The 23,650-nt window shown below is 44.0% G+C and overlaps 1 protein-coding gene across 2 annotated transcripts in view; it reads left to right on the top strand.

The window, feature by feature from the left end:
* The window catches only part of ly75 (lymphocyte antigen 75), a 160,178-nt gene extending 137,878 nt beyond the window's left edge, over nt 1-22,300 (top strand). For both annotated transcript variants that reach the window (XM_070875562.1, XM_070875563.1), the window contains exons 31-35: nt 4,296-4,470; nt 8,726-8,887; nt 9,951-10,073; nt 17,001-17,174; nt 19,617-22,300. In XM_070875562.1, the coding sequence (XP_070731663.1) occupies nt 4,296-4,470; nt 8,726-8,887; nt 9,951-10,073; nt 17,001-17,174; nt 19,617-19,822 (840 nt within the window). In that variant the 3' untranslated portion in view covers nt 19,823-22,300. The remainder of the gene's footprint in view (nt 1-4,295; nt 4,471-8,725; nt 8,888-9,950; nt 10,074-17,000; nt 17,175-19,616) is intronic.
* Nucleotides 22,301-23,650: the final 1,350 nt, after the last annotated feature.

Here is a 23,650-nt window from a genome sequence, read left to right on the forward strand (position 1 = left end):
AGGTTACTGCAGAAGATAAAGGTACGTGGAGTCAGAGGAAATGTATTAGCATGGGTAGAGAATTGGCTAACTAACAGAAAGCAGAGAGTCGGGATAAATGGGTCCTTTTCAGGTTGGCAATCGGTGGTTAGTGGTGTGCCACAGGGAGCGGTCACAACTGTTTACAATATACATAGATGACCTGGAAGAGGGGACAGAGTGTAGTGTAACAAAATTTGCAGATGACACAAAGATTAGTGGGAAAGCGGGTTGTGTAGAGAACACAGAGAGGCTGCAAAGAGATTTAGATAGGTTAAGCGAATGGGCTAAGGTTTGGCAGATGGAATACAATGTCGGAAAATGTGAGGTCATCCACCTTGGGGAAAAAAAACTGTAAAAGGGAATATTATTTGAATGGGGAGAAATTACAACATACTGTGGTGCAGAGGGACCTGGGGGTCCTTGTGCATGAATCCCAAAAAGTTAGTTTACAGGTGCAGCAGGTAATCAGGAAGGCGAACGGAATGTTGGCCTTCATTGCGAGAGGGATGGCGTACAAAAGCAAGGAGGTCCTGCTACAACTGTACAGGGTATTGGTGAGGCCGCACCTGGAGTACTGCGTGCAGTTTTGGTCACCTTACTTAAGGAAGGATATACTAGCTTTGGAGGGGGTACAGAGACGATTCACTAGGCTGATTCCGGAGATGAGGGGGTTACCTTATGATGATAGATTGAGTAGACTGGGTCTTTACTCATTGGAGTTCAGAAGGATGAGGGGTGATCTTATAGAAACCTTTAAAATAATGAAAGGGATAGATAAGATAGAGGCAGAGAGGTTGTTTCCACTGGTAGGGGAGACTAGAACTAGGGCTCACAGTCTCAAAATACGGGGGAGCCAATTAAAAACCGAGTTGAGAAGGAATTTCTTCTCCCAGAGGGTTGTGAATCTGTGTAATTCTCTGCCCAAGGAAGCAGTTGAGGCTAGCTCATTGAATGTATTCAAATCACAGATAGATAGATTTTTAACCAATAAGGAAATTAAGGGTTATGGGGAGCGGGCAGGTAAGTGGAGCTGAGTCCACAGCCAGATCAGCCATGATCTTGTTGAATGGCGGAGCAGGCTCGAGGGGCTAGATGGCCTACTCCTGTTCCTAATTCTTATGTTCTTATGTAATTAGTAGGGAGAAAATGGAGTATGAGAGGAAGCTTGCTGGGAGCATAAAAACTGACTGCAAAAGCTTCTATAAATATGTGAAGAGAAAAAGATTAGTGAAGACAAATGTAGATCCCTTGCAGTCAGAATCAGTTGAATTTATAATGGGGAACAAAGAAATGGCAGACCAGTTGAACAAATACTTTGATTCTGACTTTACAAAGGAAGACACAAATAACCTTCTGGAAATACTCGGGGACCGAGGGTCTAGCGAGAAGGAGGAACTGAAGGAAATCCTTATTAGTCAGGAAATTGTGTTAGGGAAATTGATGGGATTGATGGCTGATAAATCCCAGGGCCTGGAATCAATTATTCAAGATGAAATAGCAACGCATTTGGAAAGCAGTGACAGGATCGGTCCAAGTCAGCATGGATTTATGAAAGGGAAATCATGCTTGACAAGTCTTCTAGAATTTTTTGAGGATGTAAATAGTAGAGTGGACAAGGGAGAACCAACAGATGTGGTATATTTGGACTTTCAAAATGTTTTTGACAAGGTCCCATGCAAGAGATTGGTATGCAAAATTAAAGCACATGGTATTGGGGGTAATGTACTGACGTAGATAGAGAACTGGTTGGCAGACAGGAAGCAGAGAGTCGGGATAAACGGGTCCTTTTCAGAATGGCAGACACTGCCGAGTGGAGTGCCGCCGGGTTCAGTGCTGGGACTCCAGCTATTTACAATATACATCAATGATTTGGATGAAGGAATTGAGTGTAATATCTCCAAATTTGCAGATTACACGGAGCTGGGTGGCGGTGTGAGCTGTGAGGAGGACGTTAAGAGGCTGCAGGGTGACTTGGACAGGTTAGATGAGTGGGCAAATGCATGGCAGATGCAGTATAATGTGGATAAATATGAGGTTATCCACTTTGGTGGTAAAAACACGAAGGCAGAATATTATCTAAATGGCGGCAGATTTGGAAAAGGGGAGGTGCAACGAGACCTGGGTGTCATGGTACATCAGTCATTGAAAGTTGGCATGCAGGTACAGCAGGCGGTGAAGAAGGCAAATGGTATGTTGGCTTTCATAGCGAGGGGATTTGAGTATAGGAGCAGGGAGGTCTTACTGCAGGAGGTCTTACTGCAGTTGTACAGGGCCTTAGTGAGGCCTCACCTGGAATATCGTGTTCAGTTTTGGGCTCCTAGTCTGAGGAAGGACATTCTTACTATTGAGGGAGTGCAGCGAAGGTTCACCAGACTGATTCCCGGGATGGCAGGACTGACATACGAGGAGAGACTGGATTGACTGGGCCTGTATTCACTGGAGTTTAGAAGGATGAGAGGCGATCTCATAGAAACATATAAAATTCTGATGGGACTGGACAGGTTAGATGCAGGAAGAATGTTCCCGATGTTGGGGAAGTCCAGAATCAGGGGACATAGTCTAAGGATAAGGGGTAAGCCATTTAGGACCGAGATGAGAGAAACTTCTTCACTCAGAGAGTTCTCTACCGGAGAGAGTTGTTGATGCCAGTTCATTGGATATATTCAAGAGGGAGTTCGATATGGCCCTTATGGCTAAAGGGATCAAGGGGTATGGAGAGAAAGCAGGAAAGGGGTACTGAGGTGCATGATCGGCCATGATCTTATTGAATGGTGGTGCAGGCTCGAAGGGCAGAATGGCCTACTCCTGCACCTATTTTCTATGTTTCTATATTTCTATCCTCTGTCGTCAAGCTACAGTACGCAGACGCACTTGCATCTGCGCACATTCAGAGACTGAACTCCCAAGTCATAGTCAACATCTTCACCGAGGCGTACGAAAGCATGGGCCTTACACTTACCATCCGCAAGACAAAAGTCCTCCACCAACCCGACCCCACCACACAGCACTGTCCCCCAGTCATCAAGATCCATGGTGTAGCCCTGGACAACATGGACCACTTTCCATACCTCGGGAGCCTATTATCAGCAAGGGCAGACATCAACCACGAGGTTCAACACCACCTCCAGTGAGCCAGCGCAGCCTTCGGCCGCCTGAGGAAGAGAGTGTTCGAAGATCAAGCCTTCAAATCTGGCACCAAACTTCATGGTCTACAGGGCTATAGTGATACCCGTCCTCCTGTATGGCTCAGAGACGTGGACCATATACAGTAGATACCTCAAATCGCTGGAGAAATACCACCAACAATGTCTCCGTAAGATCCTGCAAATCCCCTGGGGGGACAGACTCACCAACGTTAGTGTCCTCGATCAGACCAACACCCGTAGCATCGAAGCACTGACCACACTCGACCAGCTCTGTTGGGCGGGCCACATTGTTCGCATGCCTGACACAAGACTCCCAAAGCAAAAGCTCTACTCGGAACTTCTACATGGCAAGCGAGCCCAGGTGGGCAGAGGAAACGTTTCAAGGACACCCTCAAAGCCTCCTTGATAAAATGCAACCGACACCTGGGAGTCCCTGGCCAAAGAGCGCCCGGGAGGGCGCTGAGCATCTCGGGTCTCGTCACTGAGAACATGCAGAAAGCAAGCACAGGCAGTGGAAGGAGTGTGCGGCAAACCAGACTCCCCACCCACCCTTTCCTTCAACGACTGTCTGTCCTACCTGTGACAGAGACTGTACTGTTCAGTTACCTAAGAACTCACTTTTAGAGTGGAAGAACGTTTTCCTTGATTTTGAGAGACTGCCTATGATGATGATGAACCAGAGTTAGAACTGTTATGAGAATAACACTTTCCTCACTCATCTTAGAAAGTCTGTTTTGAGCTGCTACTGTATTTCTGATGAATATAGCACTAGACATATTTATCAAAAGCATTCATGTAACGCTTTATCATGTGGTGATGGTGTCCTGTGGCATTTTACAACAAAAAATGCAGTCACTCTTGTTACATCGGCAATTTGCGCATGGCAAGGTTCCAAAAAGAGAACATTTATGAATGGCCAGTCAATCTACTTTTCGTGGTGTCGAGAGAAGTTTGGCCAGGTACACTCGGAGAATTCTCTGCTCTTCTATAAATAGTGCCATGGGACCTTCTTACGTTTTCCTCTGTTGAAAGATGCGGCCTAAATTTAATGTCTCAACTGAAAAATGCATTGTAATAATGAGACCATTTCAGTTATCCCTTTAATTAATTTTCCTTTTCTTATACTAGGAAGGATCAACATTTGAGTGGTCAGATGGAAGCAATTCAGAATACAAACCTTGGGAATATAAACATCTTAATTCAAATGGCAGTTGTGTGTTTATGGACACTAAAGGCTTCTGGAACCGCACTAGCTGTAACATCTTGGGTGAAGGAGCTATATGTTATGCTTCAAAGAATAAAAGTACGTATCAAAGTCAGACAAAATAATTTACTCTTTCCCAGAATTGTTAAAGTGAAAGCAAAATATGTTTTCCTGCATCAAAAATCTTATTCAGAATAACTTTTTTTTTATAACAAAGCATTATTTGTAAGACATAAATATTGGAAAACACATGTAAAGGTTCTGAAATTTAGAAAAGAAAACCTCTTTTTCATTTCTGCTTGCAATCCAGACAGTAACTGGCTAAACAAGCAATATATCAGCGAACTTTTAATTTACCAAAATGATTTAAATTTTTCAGTTATTCTGAATTTGAATTCACCAGAACAAGTAGGACTTGTAAATTTAAGCTCATTGATCTCATCATATCACTAGTGTTATATGAATAAGAGTCAGACTGAACACTGTGAGCTCAAAGTAAAGTGTGACCTTAGTCTTTTATTGCAGGTCTCCAGAGTGTCTCTCCAGCCTGTGAGGCCTCCTTAAGTACCTGTGCTCCCAAGGGATTGTGAGATCCCTTGGGACTTCAGGGGATGAGCCCTCTGGTGGCTGTACAAGGTACATACAAGTTTACATACCTAACAACTAGCGACACAAAGAAGTACCCTGGTTCCACTGCCATTTGCAAATGGTGCAAGTTTTCAGTTGACTATGAACACATTTTCATGTTGCTTTATAACAAAATGGAGCACATTCTTGCAAACTACTGTTGGGAGGTGTCTTGTGCTCAGATGATTGAAAAACCAATTATGATGAAATTCTCCATACTAGCCACATTGGCCCTGAAATTTACGGTCCAGGGAAGGACCGTTACTGCCCGATTGCAGTGGGCATTTGTCAAAATCGAATGGCAGCTTCTTTGGGCTCAACTGGCTGCCCCGACATAGATTCGGCCCGGGAGGTTTTGCAGTGTGTGGGCCACCACCGCGATCGACCGACTCTCGTGGCAGTGTGGGGATTGCGGCAGTAGTGCTGTGGCACACCGCTGCCACTCTGCCCCCGGACCCAGTTTAACTGTTAAGAAGCCGGCCCCTTAGCCGACGGTACCCCCGCCAGCTTTTAGGGCCGGTGAACAATGGCAGAGATTTCGGAGCCGGTTTAGCTCGACAACAGCAGCTGAGTCGACAGCAGAGAAGTCCAGTCAGAGATCATCTGGGGGAGATCAGCGAGCTCCAGACAGGGTGATATCCTGAAGCCAGCTCCGTATTGCTCAGCAACAAATCCAGGAGCCTCTTCAATGGACTGGAGGAGTTCAGCACAGAATCCGCACTCAAGGGGAGGGGGAAAGAGAGGGGGAGTGGGAGGGGGAGAATAGAGGGGGAGTGGGAGGGGGAAAGAGTGGGGGAGGGAGGGGGGGAGGGAAGGGAAGAGAGGGGAAGTGAGAGAGGGAGCTGGGGGGGGGAAAGAGAGGGGGAGAGGGGAAGTGGGGGGGAAGAGAGGGGGAGTGGGGGGGAAGAGGGGGGAGAGAGGGGGGGGAAAGAGAGGGGGAGTGGGGTGGTTGGGGAAAGTGAGGGAGAGGGGGAGTGGGGGGGGGAGAAAGAGAGGGAGTGGGGGAGGAGGAAGAGAGGGGGAGTGGGGGGGAAAAGAGAGGAGGAGTGAGGGGGGGGGGCAAAGAGAGAGGGTGGAGAGAGAGGAAGAAAGAGTGAGGGTGGAGAGAGAGGGAGGGAGAGAGATAGAAGTGACGAAAGGGAATGAGCAACAGAAAGAGAAAATTTGATTGGGAAATAGAGAAATAGGAATAGAAAAAGAGAAAAGGGGGGAAAAAAGTAGAGAGAGAGAGAGAGAGAATTAGAGATCCCAAGATTCACATAGAAAACTGAAATCTCAATCCAGGGGCTTAGACTGGAAACATCACCCGAGCTCAGCATTCCGCGTGGTAACAAATGGGAATCTGTTCAACCTCCGCCACTTCCAGGCTAGATCCAAGGTCGTCCCATCCTCTGTCATCGAACTACAGTACACAGATGACGCTTACATCTGCGCACACTCGGAGGCCAAACTCCAAGCCATCGTCAACACCTTCACTGAGGCATATGAAAACAAAGGCCTTACACTAAACATCTGTAAGACAAAGGTCCTCTACCAACCTGACCCCGCCACACAGCACTGCCCACCGGTTATCAAAAGCCACGGTGAGGCCTTGGACAACATGGACCATTTTCCATTCCTCGGGAGCCTACTGTCAGCAAGGGCAGACATCGATGACAAGGTCCAACACTGCCTACAGTGTGACAGCGCAGCCTTCGGTCGCCTGAGGAAGATTGTTTGAAGACCAGGACCTCAAATCTGGCATCAAGCTTATGGTTTCCAGGGTAGTAGTGATACCCACTCTCCTATATAGCTCAGAGACATGGAATCTGCAGTAGACACATCAAAGCACTGGAGAAGTACAAACAACGCTGCCTCTGCAAGATCCTGCAAATCCATTGGGAGAACAAATGCACCAACATCTGTGTTCCCGCCCAGGCAAACATCCCCAGCATCGAAGCACTGACCACGCTTGATCAGCTCCACTGGGCGGGCCACATCGTCCGCATGCCTGACATGAGACTCCCAAAGCAAGTGCTCTTCTCGGAAACTCGACATGGCAAGCAAGTCCCAGGTGGGCAGAGGAAATGTTTCAAGGACACCCTCAAAGCCTCCTTGATAAAGTGCAACATCCCAAAGTGGAGGAAGAGCATCCAGGAGGGCGCTTAGCACCTCGAGTCTCCTCGCCGAGAGCAACCAGAAACCAAGCGCAGACAACGGAAGAACCGTGCATCAACCCAGGCACCCCACCCACCATTTCCTTCAACCACTGTTTGCCCCACCTGTGACAGAGACTGTCGGTCCCACATTGGACTCTTCAGTCACCTGAGAACTCACTTTTAGAGTGGAAGTAAGTCATCTTTGACTACAGGGGACTGCCTATGATGATGATGCTCACCTTACATTATACAGCAGCCTAGATATAGTTGCGAAAAATAAAGATTTAATACATGCATGGAGAATTGTGAACCTATGGAATTCTCTACCACAGAAAGTTGTTGAATCCAGTTCGATGGATATATTCAAAAGGGAGTTAGATATGGCCCTTATGGCTAAAGGGATCAGGGGGTATGGAGAGAAGGCAGGAGTGGAGTACTGAAGTTGCATGATCAGCCATGATCATATTGAATGGTGGTGCAGGCTCGAAGGGCCAAATGGCCTGCTCCTGCACCTATTTTATATGTTTCTATAATGAATATAACTCCAAACAACTACCAGAACAGTCAACAGTGCAGAAAAATAACATAAAAATCATTTATCACCCTTGTGCATTTCCTTATAACCCCTCTGTCTTGTGCCTAACCTGCGACTTCGCCTCAGTGTCTCCCCTGTGGCTGACTCCTGGGTGTAGGAAGGCTACTGTCTTCGCTGTGTGGAAGCTGCAGATGTCCTTCTCGGACACCCTCGAGCAGCTTTGGGCCTGGAAAGGCCGACTGGAGATTGGTCAACACCCTCCTGGGAGGGTTCAGTTTGGCTTGCTCGAGCGAGGCCATGCATGGAGGCGCTGGTGGAGCGACAGGTCTGAGACCAGGAATGCTGCGAGCCAGAGGGAGAGCATCGTCCATATCCTGTCCCGAGGAGCCCGTGGGATATTTACCCATTTCTTGCCCAACGAATGTCCTGAAAACACTTGCGCCTGGTAAAAGCAGCATAAGAGTTTTAAAACTTACAAAAACATATAAAAATAAAATTTTAAAAACACATTTTAATGTTAAAAGCCATGCGCACTAAGGTAAGTTTATTTTTAACCCTAATTACAAAACTTCTTAAAAATCGGAAAAAAAAATTCTCAGACATTTATTAATTTTAATTTCAATTAATTTTAATTATGTGAGGTGTTTTTTATTATTATCGTGTTTAGTATGTTTATTTTTCTCATTAATACCAATGAGACTCGTAGATATGGAGTTCTCATTGCTATTAATGAGAATGCTGTGGAATACTTTACCTAACTGCACCGTCTGCGTTGGAACCTGGAGGACGGGAGCGCGCTTCGCAGTGCGGGAAGAGAAGGCCTCCCCAACGGAATCTCAGGCACCTCTGGGACCACCAGGTAAATTCGTTAAAATTCTCCGGTCGGAGGCGTTTGTTTGAAAGAAGCCTCCGACTGGAATTTCAGGGCCATTAATCTAACATGAGTTAACTAACAAAATTGTTACAGTGCAATCTGTTCTAATCTACAGTTAAAATACTTTAAGGTAAAGAGAAGTATCACATTAAAGGTATCACTGAAAATATCTTTTTGCAGATACATCTAATCAGCAGAAGAAAAGCTCAAAATTCTGCCCCCAGAAAAATGGGAAGTCACCATGGATCAGATTCAGAGAATACTGCTATGCGTTTGACATGGGTTTATATAACTGGTCTGTATTTACCATGGAAGAAACCAAATCTGTTTGTCGTGAGCTAGGTATGTTCTGCTTCCATGTTTGGTATGGCTTACTGTAGCATCTGGTAGCGCTGAGGAAAACATCCAACATCTGTGCTGAGGCACTCCACATGTATTGTATATTGGATTCATTACTGGTTTAAAAAGGTTGCTTTGAGCTTGTTTTTTTTTTGCTCTGTCTAATTTAGAATGCAATTCATAGTAATTCATGTAGATGCATTCTCTCATCTCTCAAATGCCTGTTTAGGGGCCCAAAAGTTGAAATAACTAAAAGTTAAAATGTTTAGAAATTAATTCTGTATTTTAAAACCCTTTTATGTACCAATGTGATCATTTCAGTAAAATCTTTAAGGAACAAGACTATGCCATTCAATTAGATCATGGCTGATCTGTTCCTCAACTCCATTTTACCCGCCTTTGCTCCATATCCCTCACCTAACAAAAATCTATCTATCGGTCTTGAAAACTCTAATTGACCCATTATCCACAGCCTTTTGAGGGGAGAAGAGTTCCAGATTTCTTATTACCCTTTGTGTGGAAAAATGCTTCCTAATTTTACTCCCGAATGGTCTAGCTCTAATTTTAAGATTACATCTCCTTGTTCTTGATTTCCCACCAGAGGAAATAGTTTCTCCATATCTACCCTATCAAATTCTTTTAACATTTTAAACACCTCGATCAGACCACCCCTCAATCTTCTATAATTCAGGGAATACAAGTTCAGTTTATGCAACCAGTCCTCGGAATTTAACCCTCTAAGCCCTGGTACCATTCTCCAAGGCCAATATATTCTTCCTGAGGTGCGGTGTCCAAAACTGGATGAATACTTCAGGTGGGAGTTGACCAAGACTCTACACAACTGAAGCATAACATCCACCTCTTATGTTCCAGCCCCCTTGCAATAAAGGCCAACATTCCATTAGCCTTTTTGTACCTGTATGCTAGCTTTTAGTGATTTGTGTATTTGGACTCTCAAATCTCTTTGTTCCTCTACAGTTCCTAGTTTCTCACCGTTTAGTAAATATTAGTATTTATTAACATTAGCTTTTATTGTTAATGACAAACTACGAACTTTTAAATCTAGATCCCTCTGCTACTATTCTGAGCATAAAAGACCGAGAAGAAAATGATTTTGTAACCAGGCAAATCCAAGAAGAGCAGGGAATCACTGGACGGGTCTGGCTGGGAATTTTTCATGATCTTAAAGGTAAGGAAGGAACCTTGGTACATGTTAGATATATATTGGCAATGATTCTTTTTAAATGACACTCTGCATCTTCGGGTTTTTTTCCCCTTTCCCCAATTGGATCCTAAAACATCACCTCAGTGGAAGACTGTAGATTAGCAATCGGTTTTGTTCTGAAATGAGTTGTAGGATGACGGCTCTCCCTGTGTCTTTCTACTCTTCTATGTGGGGGCCTGTTTAACTTCCATTCAACAATACAGCTAAGGCCAACTATATAGTGGTGTGGGGAATAGTGGGTACAAAGCAATCTCCCCACTAGATGGCATTTTATGCTGTTGCTCCATATGCAATTACACATTTTTAAAAGAACAAATGTTTTCATTTATATAGCTCGTTATCATTTCCCTCAGATGTCCGAAAGCTCTTCACATTGAATTGCTGTCTAAATTTTTATGTAATCAAATTTGATAGTTATTTTGAACAAAGCACAATCCTGCCAACAGCAAGAGTACAGCACTGGATGTCAGCCTAGATTACATGCTCAGATCCTGGGGTAAGACTCCAAACTATAACTTTTTGATTCTCAAATGAGAGTGCTACTAGCTGATCAATGCTGACACTTGTATAATGAATGTATAAGTGCTGGAGGAGAGAAAATAAAATAAATATTGTCAGGACATAGGACATTGGGACTCTTGTCATCATATGGCATGTTTGAGGATGTGTGTTTATCACCTGCATTTTTCCAGTCTTGGTTGTACTGAGCTGTTGCCAAGCATAGGCAAAACCCTTGTACATTTTCACATGATACTGTTTCCAAAGCTCTGTTGTGCTGCATTCATACTTGATGCAAATCCACACACTTTCTAATTTCACTGTTTTAATGACCATCTAATTAACTTATTCCTACACTTAAAATATGAAGAACATATTGACAGACCTCACAATAAGGCAGTTGTTGAGGTACTGTAATTAGTTTTATTTTTTCCCAACACTACTGATTTTTCTCCATACAAAGTATTACTTTTTGGTTTTATGCCAAAATAAATGAAATAAATGCACTTCTATAATAAATTCAAAGATGGGAAAGTTAAGATCATCCACTGGACATATAATGCCGCTCTTAATGTGCACTTACACAAGCATTTTTGAATTTTTTGCATTGCCACCACTCAGCATCAGTCTAACTCCAGAAACAGATCGCAATCCAAAACAGACTAGTATGAAACTCACTCAAGTCGGCTGTTTCACATCCACCATGTGGAATACACAGCAATGTATTATGAAGCTGAATTTTAAAAATATTCAAGGAGTACTTTCTTAAAATTACTGTGGCGTCTTTTTATTGTGACAAACTAGATACTGCTACCTAACATCAGTGATGAAGCTCTGGATAGATTTCTCTCCTGGCTGGTACTGAAATTTGCAGTAAGGGAAGCCCATAATGGGTGATGCTGCCTGCATTACAGTAATTGGACCGAGAGTACAATAAAACTGCAGTCCTGTAGGTACAAATAGAGCCTCAGCACAATCAGAGCATAGACAGAGTACAATACTGGAGAGATTGGGGTGGGAGGCACAATTGAACCAAGAGAAATTCAACAACTGGTCCCCATTGCTAAGCTGCCAGTAACATCAATCTCATCACACACACACGACCATAAAACAGATCACCCAATTAAATAAAACCAAAAAGATACAGCATGACGATACCACCTACAGCAATAAGATTTCTTAAAAGACTTGGGTGGGGGTGGGGAAAAACAAGTCTAACATAGCAAAATACCCACATTCAATTATCATTTACTGCTGCAAACTGCCATGGTCATCCATAACCATTCATTGATGTGCAATACTTGTCTCAGTTTGTCATTTGTATGTTTACATGTAATGTAACGTAATACATCATAACTCCCTAACTAAAGAAAATTGCAACAGAATTTTTTTAACTTCCCATCTACATCAGCTGTGAAGCGCCTTGGGACATTTTACTACGTTAAAGGCGCTATATAAATAAAAGTTATTATTATAATCACAATCATACCTGTTATGAATGGAGAAAGAGTCAGACTGTGAGCTCAAAGTAAAGTGTGACCGTAGTCTTTTATTGCAGGTCTCCAGAGTGCCCCTCAAACCTGTGAGGCCTCCTTAAATACCTGTGCTCCCAAGGGATTATGGGATCCCTTGGGACTCCAGGGGATGAGCCCTCTGGTGGCTGTACAGAGTAAATACAAGTTTACATATATAACAACACTCACCCCGCCCCCACCCCCAAAAGTCAATAGTGTAACTATTTACAATGTGAGTCGATCTGGGGCCCTTCATGCCCTGGCTGATCGTCTCGGTGTGAAAGCTGGTATTGTTGGATCATTTGTTGGGCCCTCGCTGGGCTGCTGTGCAGCTGGCCTTGCTGGGCTGGCTGGTGTGTTGGGTCCTGCTGGGCTGCTGTGGATGATGGGTTCTGCTTTGTGGTCAACCGTGGTGCCGGTTGCCACTGGTGTGTATGTTGGGGGATCAGAAAATGTGGGGTCCAAGGTGGGTTGCTCAGGATAGTCCGTGAGTCTGAGTTTGATTTAGTCCAAGTGTTTCCGGTGAATGAGTCCATTTGAAAGTTTGACCCGAAACACTCTGCTGCCCTCTTTGACCACGACAGTGCCGAGAAGCCACTTGGGACCTTGTCCATAATTTAATACAAATAGAGGATCATTGATTTCAATCTCGTGTGACATATTTGTGCTATCATGGTATGTACTTTTGTTGAAGCCACCTGCTCTCTACCTGTACATCAGGGTGAACTAACGAGAGCCTTGTCTTAAGTGCTCTTTTCATGAACAGTTCAGCAGGTGGGATCCTAGTGAGCGAGTGGGGTCTCATGCAGTGGCTAAGCAGGACTCGGGATAGGCAAGTCTGCAGTGAGCCTTCAGTTACCCTCTTCAAGCCTTGCTTGATGGTTTGCACTGCTCTCTCTGCTTGACCATTGGACGTTGGTTTAAATGGGGCAGATGTGACATGTTTGATCTCGTTGCGGGTCATGAATTTGAATTCTTTGAACTCAGCACTGGGAAAACATGACCCGTTGTCGCTCAGCAGGACATTGGGTAGGCCATGTGTGGCAAACATGGCCCGCAGGCTTTCAGTAGTGGCAGCGGACGTGCTAGCCAACATTATCTCACATTCAATCCACTTGGAGTACGGTTTACAACCACAAGGAACATTTTACCCAAGAACGGGCCTCCATAATCGACGTGTACACTCGACCACGGTTTGGAGGGCCAAGACCATAAACTTAGCGGCACCTCCCTGGGTATATTGCTTAACTGCGAGCATGTATTACATCTGTGAACGCAGGACTCCAAGTCCGCATTGATCCCGGGCCATCACTCGTGGGATCTGGCTATCGCTTTCATCATTACGATGCCTGGGTGGGTACTGTGGAGGTTATTGATGAAGGTGTCTCTGCCCTTCTTGGGAACCACTACATGATTGCCCCACAGAAGGCAGTCTTGCCTGTATAAACATTTCATCTTTGCGCCGCTGGAACGGCTTTATCTCTTCCTGCATTTCCACTGGGACATTGGACCAGCTCCCGTGAAGCACAGTTTTTGACTAGAGATAAAAAGGGGTCCTGGCTTGTCCAGGTTTTGATCTGCCGGGCAATGACGGATGATTGCTCACTCTCAAATGCTTCCATAACCATGGCTAGATCTGCGGGCTGCGCCATTTCCACCCTCATGGTGGGCAATGGCAGCCTACTGAGAGCATCGGCGCAGTTTTCTGTGCCTGGCCTGTGGCGGATGGCGTAGTTGTTTGCGGACAACGTGAGCGCCCGTCTCTGGATGTGGGCTGATGCGTTGTTATTTATCCCTTTACTCTCAGAAAACAGGGATATGAGTGGCTTATGGTCAGTTTCCAATTCAAATTTTAGCCCAAATAGGTATTGATGCATTCTCTTTACCCCATAGACACACGCTAATGCTTATTTCTCAATCATGCTGTAGGGTCTCTCAGCCTTAGACAGACTCCTGGTTGCATAAGCAAACGGTTGCAGTTTCCCGAAATCATTAGTTGTTGCAATACACACCCGACGCCATATGACGACGCATCACATGCTAGTACCAAACGCTTATGTGGATCATACAACACAAGCAATTTGTTTCAGCATAGCAATTTTCTCGCTTTTACAAAGGCATTTTCTTGGCTTTTGCCCCAAACCCATTTGTCCCCTTTTCGTAGTAAGACATGCGGTGGTTCTAACAGTGTGCTGAGACCCGGTAAGAAGTTGTCAAAGTAGTTAAGGAATTCCAGATACAACCACAGCTCCACCACGTTCTGTGGCCTCGGTGCATTCTCGATTGCCTCTGTCTTCGCGTTGGTGGGCCTGATGCCGTCCGCCGTAATCCTCCTTCCCAAGAACTACACTTCAGGCGCCAGGAAAACGCACTTTAACGTTTTAACCTGAGCCCCACGTGGTTGAGTCGACTAAGAACCTCCTCCAGATTCTGCAGATGCTCGACTGTGTTCCGACCTGTGACCAAGATGTTGTCCTGGAAGACCATGGTGTGCTAGACCGACTTCAGTAAGCTTTGCATGTTTCTCTGGAATATCGCCGCCGCTAATCGAATTCCAAAAGGGCATCTGTTATAAATAAAAAGACCTTTTCTGCGTGTTGATGCAGGTGAGGGCCTTCGCTGATTCCTCCAGTTCCTGCGTCATGAAGTCAGATCCAGCTTCATGAACGTCTTTCCTCCCGCCAGCGTTGCAAAGAGGTCGTCAGTCTTTGGTAGTGGGTATTGGTCCTGCAGGGAGAAATGATTGATAGTTACTTTGTAATCGCCACAGATCCTGTCCTCATCTCCCTTGAGGACAGGAACGATTGGGCTGGCACACTCGTTGAACTCGATCGGGCTGGCCCACTCGTTGAACTCTATCGGTGAAATGATGCCCTCTCGTTGCGGCCGGCCTAGCTCGATCTCTACCCTTTCTCTCATGTACGGTACTGCTCTCGCCTTGTGATGGATGGGTCATGGCCCGGAATTAGGTGGATCTTCACTTTTGCTCCTTGGCATTTCCCGATGCCTGGTTTGAACAGCGAAGGGAACTTGTTTAAGACCTGGGCACACGAAATGTCATCAGCGGGCGATGGCGCTCGGACGTCCTCCCAGTTCCAGCTTATCTTTCCCAGCCAGCTCCTGCCGAGCAGTGTGGGACCATCGCCCGGTGCCACCCAGAGTGGTAGCTTGTGCATCGCTCCATCGTAGGAGACCTTTACGGTAGCACTGCCGATTATGGGAATCAGTTCTTTTGTGTAAGTTCTTAGTTTCGTACGTATTGGAGTTAAGTCTGGCCTTGAGGCCTTGTTGCACCACAATCTTTCGAAAGTCTTTTTGCCCATGATGGACTGGCTCGCACCCATGTCCAGTTCCATTGAACTGGGAGTCCATTTAGTTCAACATTCAGCATTATCGTGGGAAAATTCATGGTGAATGTGTGCACCCCATGTACCTCTGCCTCCTCGGTCTGAGGCTCTGGTTCGTCGTGATCCTCTGTGGATCTGTCCTCCTCTGCAACATGGTGATTTCCAGGTTTAACAGGATTAGCAGCTCGCCTGCACATACGTTGGAGGTGTCCCATTGTTACACAGCTCTTGCAAACATACCCTTTGAATTGGCATGAATGGAAACGATGATCACCCCCGCAGCGCCAACAAGGTGTTAATGGCCTTGCATTCATCACCCTTGATGATGGACTCTGAGACATCTGCGGACGTGCAGCTGCAGGCATGTGTGACCTGCCCTGTATGTTGCGATTCAAAAACATCACTTTGTTCACAGTACTTGTGTGCTGAGAGATTTGCTTCGTGTTGTCACTGGTGGCAATGAATGCCTGGGCTATCGCTATGGCCTTACTCAAGGTTGGCGTCTCTACAGTCAAAAGTTTGCGAAGTATGGTATGAAAAAGTCTGAGCATGTGCTCCAAATGTCCTTCAAATTTGTAATGCCCTGAAACAAAACAAGGGACCCGACACCAGCGAGTTCACACAAGGGCCACGCACTCGCTCGCTCACCCGCCCAGCCACTCTTCAGCGTTGGCCGAGGAGCCGCCAAATGGCAAGTGTCAGCCAAATACCTGGAACCAAGTCCAGAAACCATACAGGCTGGAAATCCTCAGCGGGTCAGGTAGAGTGTCTTGTGGAGAGACAGAACTCAGTCTAAATCCCTCTCCTCAGGACTCAAATCACTGGAGCTGGGTTTCTATTTCCAAGAGTTAGCTCGGCAACATAACTCGCCACTTCCTGGCCTTCAGACCTTTTGTAGGTGTAGAACTGGTACCTTGCCATCAGAACACTTTCCTTCGGGTTCAAATGCTCTCGGACCAGTGTGCACAAATCATCATACGATTTCTCAGTGGGTTTCGCTGGCATGAGCAGATTCGTCATAAGGTCATACATTGGTGCCCCACAGACGGTGAGGAGGATCGCCCTTCGTTTGGCAGCGTTCTCTTCCCCATCTAGCTCGTTGGCCACGAAGTATTGGTTGAGTCACTCCACAAAAGTTTTCCAACTGTCTCCCTCCGAGAATTTCTCCAGGATGCCCACTGTTCTCTGTATCTTTGGGTTCGCTATCTGTATCTCGTCGCTAGTTGTTATGTATGGAGAAAGAGTCAGACTGAACACTGTGAGCTCAAAGTAAAGTGTGACCTCAGTCTTTTATTGCAGGTCTCCAGAGTGCCTCTCCAATCTGTGAGGTCTCCTTAAATACCTGTGCTCCCAAGGGATTATGGGATCACTTGGGACTCCAGGGGATGAGCCGTCTGGTGGCTGTACAGAGTAAATACAAGTTTACATATATAACACTACCCTTTTAAAGGTATCCTCAGTTAAGATTCAAATGTACCTGTCACAGTAATGTTCTTGCTTAAATTAGTTTACACTTTTGTGTTTCTACACAGATAAATCCTTACAGTGGCTAGATGGTTCGAACCTTACTTATGCTAACTGGATTAATACAAATCACACATTTCCAACTCACGATAAGTGTGCTGTCATATCATCCAAAAATGGGACATGGATTGTAACCAGCTGTTCGAAGAGTCACAGCAGACTTGTTTGCAAAGCTCCAATGCGTAAGTTTTACACTAACAGCCTTCAATGACTCAACAACGCTTTCTTAATCCTTGCTTGAAATGTTAAATTAGATTTTACTGTCAATTTTAGGGAATAAGTAGATATGGATTCAAAGTGATGTAATGTTGGTAGAAAGCACTAATAGACTATTGATCCGTGTTTAGCGTTGATCTTAAGAATCTTGCCACTCCAAAAATGGATTCATGAATATGAGAGGAAAAAAACTTGATTTTTCTTGTCACGAATTAAGACATACAACATTCTATAGCTACACCGTCAAATTGTATTTACTGCAGGTCAGACCTAGTGTTGTGGAGTGTAGTAAACAGAAGTTTCTTTCCAGGTAGTGTCTTAGTGGTGAAATAGTATACAGATATTTTCTAAATGGCAGCCTGGGTGGATAGATGGGAGAGAGAGAGACAATATGAAAGTCCCCTTTGACCTCAAATTTTATGCCACAATTATTTTCTAGGCCTCCATGGGTAACATCTAAGGTGCCAGATACTTTAGTTAGCTTTTGGACAGCTAACTCTTGTTTTCTGCACATTGAAAGAACAACAGGGTGCAAGAGACAATAAAAATGATTCCAGTGGTGGCGTCCAGGCCATCCAAAGAAGAATATTTTACTTTTCAATTTCCCTGCCTTTGGGGCCTCATTGAAGCATTGTGTGGAGGAGGAGATGAAATGGCCTGAGCAATCCCATTTCCCCCATGAGTGGGAAACTAGGCAGCCAGCCACATTTCCAATGATATGGGGCAAGCGGCCACCAAAGATGCACCCTAAGTGATGCTTGTGCTCGCCTGTACACATGCAAATGATATGCCCTCACACTGACCCTGCAAACTCCCAGTGAAGGTCGGTGTTCGAGAACAACAGGTGTGTGTTGCCAGTGCAACTGCCAGGATTACTACCCTTGGAATTTCAGGGCCCAAGTTTCCCCAGGAGTTGCTCCTATTTTTTTTGGAGCAACTAGTTTTTTTTGGAGCATCTTTAAAATCGCAATTCTCCCCACTTAGTTTGTTCCAGTTTAAATGAGTTCAGTTTCTTTTTAGTTCTGTTTTTTTTTTCAAAAGGGGGCGTTACCAGCCACTTGCGCCTGCTTTGGCCATTTAAGCAAGTTTAGCCAGCGAAAAGTTACTCCAAACTAACTTAGGCCAGCGTATGTGTCCACTTTTGTACACTTAGAAAAACCTTGTGGAGACTGAAGAAATCAGCGCAGGTAGCCAGAGATGGGGGTGAGGGGGAGGGTGGGGGGGAAGGGAAATTAGAGGATTTTCCAAAGCACTAAACACCTTCACAACAACATTAAAGAAGCATAAGTATATTTTAAGCACTAAATAAAGCAGTACATTTAAAGCATCAAGCACTAAACAAAGCACAAAAATAAGCATTCAATAACAAATAGAAAGGACCAGGAAGCTGAGAGGACCTGTACCAAGACTTACAAAGCACAAAAAGTAATAAGCAATTAATTAACAAATAAAGAAATAGAAGGAACCCTGCACCTAAAACACCTGGACCAAAGTAATAAGCAATCAATCAATCAATAACAAAAAAAATAGAAGTTCCTACCTTTTATGTGAAGGGAAGGCAGCGGGCCAGGAGGCTAGGAGGAGGGGGAGAGAGGAGGGGGAGGGGGAGGTGGGGAGAGAGGAGGGAGAGAGGAGGGGGAGGCGGGGGTGGAGAGAGAGAGAGAGGAGGGGGAGGGGGGAGAGGAGAGGAGGGGAGGGGGGAGGGAGGTGGAAGTACCCTCTTGATAAAATGGTACAAATCCTCTGGAAGGTCTGGAGCCAGCCCCTTGAACTTCAGTATCCTGAGGATCGTATTCCTAGTAACAAAACGCACCTGGGTAACACCATGGGAATCCCTTAGGATCACACCTGCGATGGGGTCAAGCCCTTCTTTGCCAGCTTGTAAATCTGTTCTTTTACATCAGGCACTGTTCCCTCGCAGGTCGCGGCGGGGAACCCATACGGCCAGGGCTAGTGGCGGCATGTGCAGAGGTCCCGGCACTGTTTTCAGCGCCGGGACCTGGCTCCGCCCCCCACTGGATGTGGTGCACTATGCCGAGGCCAAAGGCATCCTGAGGAGTGGGGAGAATACCTAGGTAAGTTTTAGGCGTGGTTTTTGTCCTAAGCGTGGGGGCAAACTTGGGCCCTCGGGGCCTAGTTGATCACATTCATTGTTGTGGAATAATCGCACTTTGTCTACTTTCAGCAGTTCAAGTTTCCACTTAGACAAACTGAGCAGCGTACAGCCAGATTATAGGATTTGTATTCTTGGTTAAAGCACCCATAATTCTACTTGTATCAGTCCCTATTAAAATACATTTTAATTTACTGAATGAAGAAAATATTCATTGGTTTTGCTTACTTTTTTTTTTAAGTATGATTTAAAAAAAATACTTAACACAATTTTTTTCATTTCTGTTGCTTTGCAGGACCCAGTCACAGAGTTGCAGCTTTAGTGATAACAGTGATTTTTATCCTAGTGCTAGTCGGTGGAATTGTGTGGTTTTTGTACAAAAAGAATAAGTGGCGATGGGCTTATCCCTTTGGAACAGTGCACTATGAACGTAGTTACAATGATCCCACAGATGCTGATAGTACAGTTATGATAACAGAACTTAAGGAATTCCATGATTGAAACCTACTGGTAATTCTGTTATCATAATTCTGTTACCAAAATGCTTAAGAGAATTTTCCAAAAATTGATATCCTTTGTCTTTAATTTGATAGATTACGAAATAATTTCACTGTTATATAAATATTTCCTGATTTGCACTACTTATCCTTTTATAAACACTGCTACATAGTTACTATTTGGCAGTTTCCAGAGGTTATTGTGTTCTGTTGTGAAATATTTGCTTTAAAAACTTATTTTTATACTGCATTAAGTAAACATTCCAGTGTTGCAAAAGATCATAATATATGCAAGGTCTAAACTCCAAAAAATAACCTTATAATAGCCTTCTACCAATCGTCTGTTGCAATATCATGCAGTTGCTTATGTGACAAAGACATTTATTGATATCTCTGTATATCTTAAAGCCATTGGAAATGTAATATTCACAATGAAAATCAAATTTGTGTATATTTTAAAAAGTAATATATTAATATACAAGATGTGTTAAAAGACATAACATATGTTTGGGTTTTAGATAACTTGTGTAGACTGGGGAAAGTTACTATTGTTTATGAAATCATCCTAACTCCTTTATGTCAGTGCCTTGTAACTTCCTCCTCACAGCAGAACCTCAAAGTTAAAGATCAGTTATCCAAACATAATTTGTAGATTAGTGTGGTCTATTAATGCACATATGTGCTGCTTTACTCTTGTGCCGGGTTTATTAACACACACTCCCTACTATTTTCATACAGTATGTACAATAAATTGAAATTACTGTTTACAATAAGACTGTCTTGAAAGCAAGGCTCATTTTAATTTGGAAAATTGTAGTCTTTAGACTATATGAATATTTTAGGCATCTCTGATCCTAAAGACTTTATTTTTGAGGTTCTGCTGTACTTTTATTTGTGTGTATTTGTAGAGCTGCAACTATTAAACATTTATCAATGGAGATCAATTACTGTATTTTTTTTAATTGAGGATTTGACCAAAGCCGTTCTAATTGATGAACATTGGTCTACCTATGACTATATTATTGTTAGATTCAATTTAGTGAATGCCATACTGCGTATATGTTGTAAAGAAAGAGCATAACCTGTTGCTTTGTACATATTTGCAAAGTATAAAGACCAAAAAGGCACAGCATTACTGGACTGTATTGCTGAATATCCTTACCTTGATTTTTTTTTTTAATCATGTTAACTAAATTTAATAATTGTACTATTGGAAATTAAACATCTGTAACAAAGTGTTTGAATGTGCATATTGGTATTACAGGTATAACTTTGCAATTTCATGTTTTTTTGATGTGTATTTAAAATTCATCCATTTCACTGCAAAGGCTATGTAATAAATCTTAACTGTAATCTGAGGTCTTAACAACCAAACTTAAAATGTGGGTTAAGAAGAGGATATTTAATCAACTCTACCTATTTATTTCACACAAATTAACGTGGAAATTGGCAAAAAAAATAATTAAAAAAAATATCCCTCCTTGTATGTAATATGAAATACAATCTTTGTTTTTAAATTTAATATTGATTGTTTTGTGTCATTGATGCCATCAATTCTGTACAATTACATGGGTACGCTCAGATGCTTGAATAATGTGTTATTTTCAGCTTTTTTGTTTGCACACACAGTTGATAATATTGACATTATTTTGATAAAAGGATTTCATGATATTTAAGGGGTACGGGCAGCTCAAAATTAAATGCCTCACTCCCAATTAGGTATCAGATTCTGATTCCAGGATTGACTAATTGTGTATTTCATTTTGGGTGACCTTACTTCGTTCTCAGGATATGACCCAGAAAAGTGAGTACAGTAGGGTTGATGTAATCTCTCCATTTCTAGATCCTGGATTCTGTGTTCTAAGGTTCTTGTGCAAAATGGTTTTGAGAAATTGTAACTCAGTTCCTATAGGGAGTAGGACCTCAGTACAAAACTGCATTTCATTTGGTAATCTTATTGAGGCCACAACAGTAGCTAGTGAACAAAATGAAAATACTACATACTGTAGGAGAGGTTGCTGCTTTGAAATTCAGATTAAGGAAAATTTATTATGTATGTTACCTATCCTGCACTTGACTATGGAGTGCTTTATGTTGATATGGGTGTCTGAGAGGAGAAAGTGTCACATTTCCAGAACGAACAACATTCGCCTTGGTCAGCACCAAAATTCACCAAATAAACCCGTGCCCCACGTTTCTTGTACAGCAGTGTGGAGCTGCATCCCTGGTGATCATGAAGAAATCTGTGGTACAAATTCTCCCCGTGGGGATTGGTAGCACATGGAGAAAATGGAGAGATAAATATTTTCTAAAATATAGATGGGTGTATATATAAATATGATGTTTTTTCATGCTCCGCAAAGCAGACTTATTTGATGTCAAAAAGGTTCTCTCCTTGTAAAATGTGTTTGTGTATACATGTATCCTGAACATGCCTTTTGCTGTTACTGGAAGCTGTGAAATAAATTGGGAGGAAAAAGAATCATTATTTGTAAAGTAATTATGTTAGTGTGTGTTGTGTATGGAGAAAGAGTCAGACTGAACACTGTGAGCTCAAAGTAAAGTGTGACCATAGTCTTTTATTGCAGGTCTCCAGAGTGCCTCTCCAGCCTGTGAGGCCTCCTTTTAATACCTGAGCTCCCTCGGGATTATGGGATCCCTTGGGACTCCAGGGGATGAGCCCTCTGGTGGCTGTACAGAGTAAATACAAGTTCACATATATAACAACACTTCCGTGCCCCACCCCCCGCCTCCCCCACCCCAAAGTCAATAGTGTAACTATTTACAATGTGAGTCGATCTGGGGCCCTTCATGCCCTGGTTGATTGTCTTGGTGTGAAAGCTGGTATTGTTGGATCACTTGTTGGGCCCTCGCTGGGCTGCTGTGCAGCTGGGCTGCCTGGTGTGTTGGGTCCTGCTGAGCTGCTGTGGATGATGGGTTCTGCTTCATGGTCAACCGTGGTGCCAGTTGCCACTAGTGTGTATGTTGGGGGATCAAAAAAGGTAGGGTCCAAGGTGGGTTGCTCAGAATAGTCCGTAAATCTGAGTTTGATTTGGTCCAAGTGTTTCTGGTTTATGAGTCCATTTGAAAGTTTGACCCAAAACACCCTGCTCCCCACTTTGGCCACAATAGTGCCGGGAAGGCTTTTGTCAAGGTCCCACACAAGAGATTAATGTGCAAAGTTAAAGCACATGGGATTGGGCGTAGTCTGCTGACGTGGATTGAGAACTGGTTGGCAGACAGGAAGCAAAGAGTAGGAGTAAATGGGTACTTTTCAGAATGGCAGGCAGTGACTAGTGGGGTACCGCAAGGTTCTGTGCTGGGGCCCCATCTGTTTACATTGTACATTAATAATTTAGACGAGGGGATTAAATGTAGTATCTCCAAATTTGCGGATGACACTAAGTTGGGTGGCAGTGTGAGCTGCGAGGAGGATGCTATGAGGCTGCAGAGTGACTTGGATAGGTTAGGTGAGTGGGCAAATGCATGGCAGATGAAGTATAATGTGGATAAATATGAGGTTATCCACTTTGGTGGTAAAAACAAAGGGACAGACTATTATCTGAATGGTGACAGATTAGGAAAAGGGGAGGTGCAACGAGACCTGAGTGTCATGGTACATCAGTCATTGAAGGTTGGCATGCAGGTACAGCAGGCGGTTAAGAAAGCAAATGGCAATATGGCCTTCATAGCAAGGGGATTTGAGTACAGGGACAGGGATGTGTTACTACAGTTGTACAGGGCCTTGGTGAGGCCACACCTGGCGTTCAGAAGAATGAGAGGGGACCTCATAGAAACGTTTAAAATTCTGACGGGTTAAGACAGGTTAGAT

The sequence above is a fragment of the Pristiophorus japonicus genome, chromosome 3 (assembly GCF_044704955.1).
Source record: "Pristiophorus japonicus isolate sPriJap1 chromosome 3, sPriJap1.hap1, whole genome shotgun sequence".
Classification (NCBI taxonomy): Eukaryota; Metazoa; Chordata; class Chondrichthyes; family Pristiophoridae; genus Pristiophorus; species Pristiophorus japonicus.